The following is a 3,548-nucleotide window of genomic DNA, read 5'->3' on the forward strand; positions in this document are numbered from 1 at the left end:
AAAAAAAAAAAGATTACAGGCATGAGCCTCCATGCCTGGCCAAAGCATAATTTTTAAAACCAGCCATAAAATCTTTAGAGACTAGGGGTGGAGAGAGGGATTGGCTAAAATGAGCCTAAGGGGTCTTTTCTGGGGTAATGGAAAAGTTCCAAACTTGCATTTGTGGAGATAGTTGTCTAACTCTGTAAATTTCTTACTAATCACTGAATTGTAAATCAAAACAAACGAATTTTATGGTATGTAAATTGTACCTCATTAAAGCTACTAAATGGCAGCGTTAGGGCCCGTAGCACAGTGGTTCTAGCGCCAGCCACATACACTGAAGCTGGAAGGTTTGAAGTTGGCCTGGGCCAGCTAGACAACAATGACAACTACAACAAAAAAATAGCTGGGGGTTATGGCGGGTACCTGTAGTTCCAGCTACTTGGGAGGCTGAAGCAAGAGAATCGCTTAAGCCCAAGAGTTTGAGGTTGCTGTGAGCTGTGACACCATGACACTGTACCCAGGGTGACCTAGTGAGACTCTGTTTTAAGAAAAACAACAAAAGCTACTAAACTGCAAAAATCAAAAGCCAGTAGCCACAGATATACTGTATATATGTGTATATACACATACATGCATACATATATATAGACATACACATATATATATGTACAGTGTATATAGTAGACCCCTCTACCCCAGGTTTTACTTTCTGTGGCATCATTTACCCTGTCAACCACCCTTTGGAAAATAGATGAGTGCTGTACAATGAGATTTTGTGAGAGGAATACCACATTCACATAGTTTTTATTACAGTATATTCTCATAATTTTTGTTTTATTATTATTGTTGTCAGTCTCCTACTGTGCCTAATTCATACATTAAACTTTTTCTTAGGTATGCATGTATAAGAAAGACACAGTATATATAGGGCTCAGGACTATTTGAAGTTTCAGGCCCCCACTCAGAGGACTTGGAACATATTCCCTGGGCATAAAGGGGAGACTGCTGTATCTTATAATAGAAGCAGGAGCAGCCCTGTGTGTGGGCAAAACACTGGACACCAATGATCAGCTTTAGCTCTTGTTGCAAAGTGAGGGCTTCTTGTGACTCAGCCCTACTCTGGCTCAGCCTGTGGCCCCACAGTCTGGTTCCTAAACCTCAGGGTCAATGACTTTCTGTGGCCCAGCCCCAAGGACTCAACTTCCTGCATAGCTTCCCACTCAAAGAGATGGGTAGGGATCAGGGTGGCCCTCATCACAGGTCAATAGAGGCCCTGCCCAGCCTGCACCAGCACCTTCTATTGCCACATCCAATCTGGCAAGGATTGCACTCCCCACCCCATCTGGGGGACTGTCTTCCAACTTTCTGAACACAGCCCAGGCCCTGTACCTGGCCCTGGGAGAAGCTAAGAGGTCTAAAAGCAGTGTGCAAGGGCCACAGTAAGGCACTGTACACAGTGTGGATTTTATTTCTTTTAGGGATTTATTAAGGCATTGAGCACAGTGTAATTTTTAGCCAACTGAAATAAATCCAAGGAAAGATATTAGGACCTGAGGGATATGCGCTTAAAGTTAACAGTAAGATAATGAACTGAGAGAGCACATAATGTCATGCCTGTTTGCAGTAGCCACCCTGTGATGATTTTTGTCTGTGTTCTTCAGTCAGTAGGCTTAGGCTCAAGGGCTCCCAGAGAGTACCCTGAAGCTTCTGTCACTTTGGTGCCCAAACAAGCCCATGACCCTGGACCACACAGCTGCAAGACAGTATCCTGTGGGTGGGAGACTGTGTGTGGCCAGGCCACTTATGGGACACAGCAGCAGGAGGCAAGTAGAGTGGATCTGAGAGCCTCTAACACTACGCAGGCGTGGCTGGGTGCCAGGCGGGCTCCCACTGGGCAAAGAGGAAGGTGGGGGCACCACCTTTTTCCTGGGCCCTGGAAGCAGCTGGTGCCAGGAGATGCAACCCCAAGGAATCTAAGGCTTCTGTGCCTCCTTCAGCTGTCTTTCCACCCACAACACTCAGCTCCAGGGAGAAAAGGAACAGTATGCCTTGAGAGGAAAAATGGAAAGGAAGGCATGAGCAGACGAGGCCTTGGCAGGGCCTGTGCAGCTGCAGAGGTCAGCCCAAAACTCCAGGCTGCTCATGGTCACTGGAGGTGCTGAACTGTCGCTCCACCTTCTTTTGGTCCTTGATCTTAAGTCCAATTTCTACTCTCTTCTCAAAGAAGTTCACCAGCACAGACTCTGTCAGGATGGAGGCGAGGATCTGCTCGAAGGAGATGCACCAGTCAGTGTCGACGGTGCCTCCAATATGTGCTGTGGGGCTGCGGGCCTCACCCCCCACCAGCACCGTGTCATCAGTGAGGTCCTCACACTGCAGGGAGCCTGTGCTGACCACTGAGTAGGAGGACATGGACATGTCATCTTTGGTCTCATCATCGGATAACAGCTGAGAAGGTGCCTCACCACTGCCCCCCTCAACCACCACCTGGCTCTCCTGTGGTGCTTTTCCCAGGTGGGTGTCACCACCGGCTTTGGCCTGGGGGTCTCCTCCAGCTGGTGGCTGGGCCTCCCGGGTTGCATCCTGATGGGGCTCATGTGCTGATGGCTCGTCTTCTGTGGCAACATCGTGGTCCCCACTGTGGGCACCGTCCCTGGGCTTCCTGCCCGAGAACTTCTTTCCTACTTCACCAATACGGAGGAGGAGGCTGGCCACTGTGGCAATGGCATGGTACAAGTCTTGCTCCATGGGGTCTTCACTGAACATGTTGTAAAGGGTCTTGCAAAGTTCGATAAACTGCTCCTTTTAAAGAGAAACACAAAAAGATCAAGAAGGTGTAAGAGTTGGGTCAGAATGCCCCAGTATTGGCCAGACTGCCAAGGTTAGCCATTCTAACAGGTGCTGGCTGTGGTCTTATGAATCATCTCCATACACCTGTCCCCATCATTTCCACTTCACAGATCAGGACATAGGCTCAGAGGGAGTGACTTGACCAATGCCACAGAGATCTTTGCAGGGCTTTCTTTTCCAGCTGCCTTTCTTTCAGCACAGGGAGAATGTGGTTCTGATTCTGGAGTCTCTCCCCATGTCTGAGTCCCTTCTGTTAACAGAGAGAGATGTATTTCTATCATGACTGTCTTTTTTAAAATTATTTTTTAATTTATTTTAGGTCAAGTGAAGCAGTGGGAGTGGAGAAGGAACAAAGAAATCTGTAAATGTTTGTGATCAATTAGTTGCAAACATTACTGTACTTGGATCAGCTTCTATCATGACTTTCTTTTCTTTTTTTTTTTGAGACAGAGCCTCAAGCTGTGGCCCTGGGTAGAGTGCCATGGCATTACAGCTCACGGCAACCTCACTCCTGGGATCAAGTGATTCTCCTGCCTCCGCCTCCCAAGTAGCTGGGACTACAGGTGCCTGCCACAATGCCCAGCTATTTTTTGGTTGCAGCTGTCATTGCTGTTTGGCAGGCTCTGGGCTGGATTTGAACCCGCCAGCTCAGGTGTATGTGGCTGGTGCCCTAGCTGCTTGAGCTACAGGTGCCAAGCCTCTATCATGACTTT

General features: G+C 48.2%; 1 protein-coding gene across 1 annotated transcript in view; it reads right to left on the reverse strand.

Moving 5' to 3' along the window:
* Window positions 1-838: 838 nt before the first annotated feature.
* Window positions 839-3,548, reverse strand: part of TBC1D9B (TBC1 domain family member 9B) — a 47,972-nt gene continuing 45,262 nt past the window's right edge. Inside the window, exon 21 of the mRNA XM_012810985.1 lies at window positions 839-2,787. Within this exon, the coding sequence (XP_012666439.1) occupies window positions 2,104-2,787 (684 nt within the window). The 3' untranslated portion in view covers window positions 839-2,103. The remainder of the gene's footprint in view (window positions 2,788-3,548) is intronic.

The sequence above is a fragment of the Otolemur garnettii genome, unplaced genomic scaffold (assembly GCF_000181295.1).
Source record: "Otolemur garnettii isolate 467f Iridium unplaced genomic scaffold, OtoGar3 scaffold00146, whole genome shotgun sequence".
Classification (NCBI taxonomy): domain Eukaryota; kingdom Metazoa; phylum Chordata; class Mammalia; order Primates; family Galagidae; genus Otolemur; species Otolemur garnettii.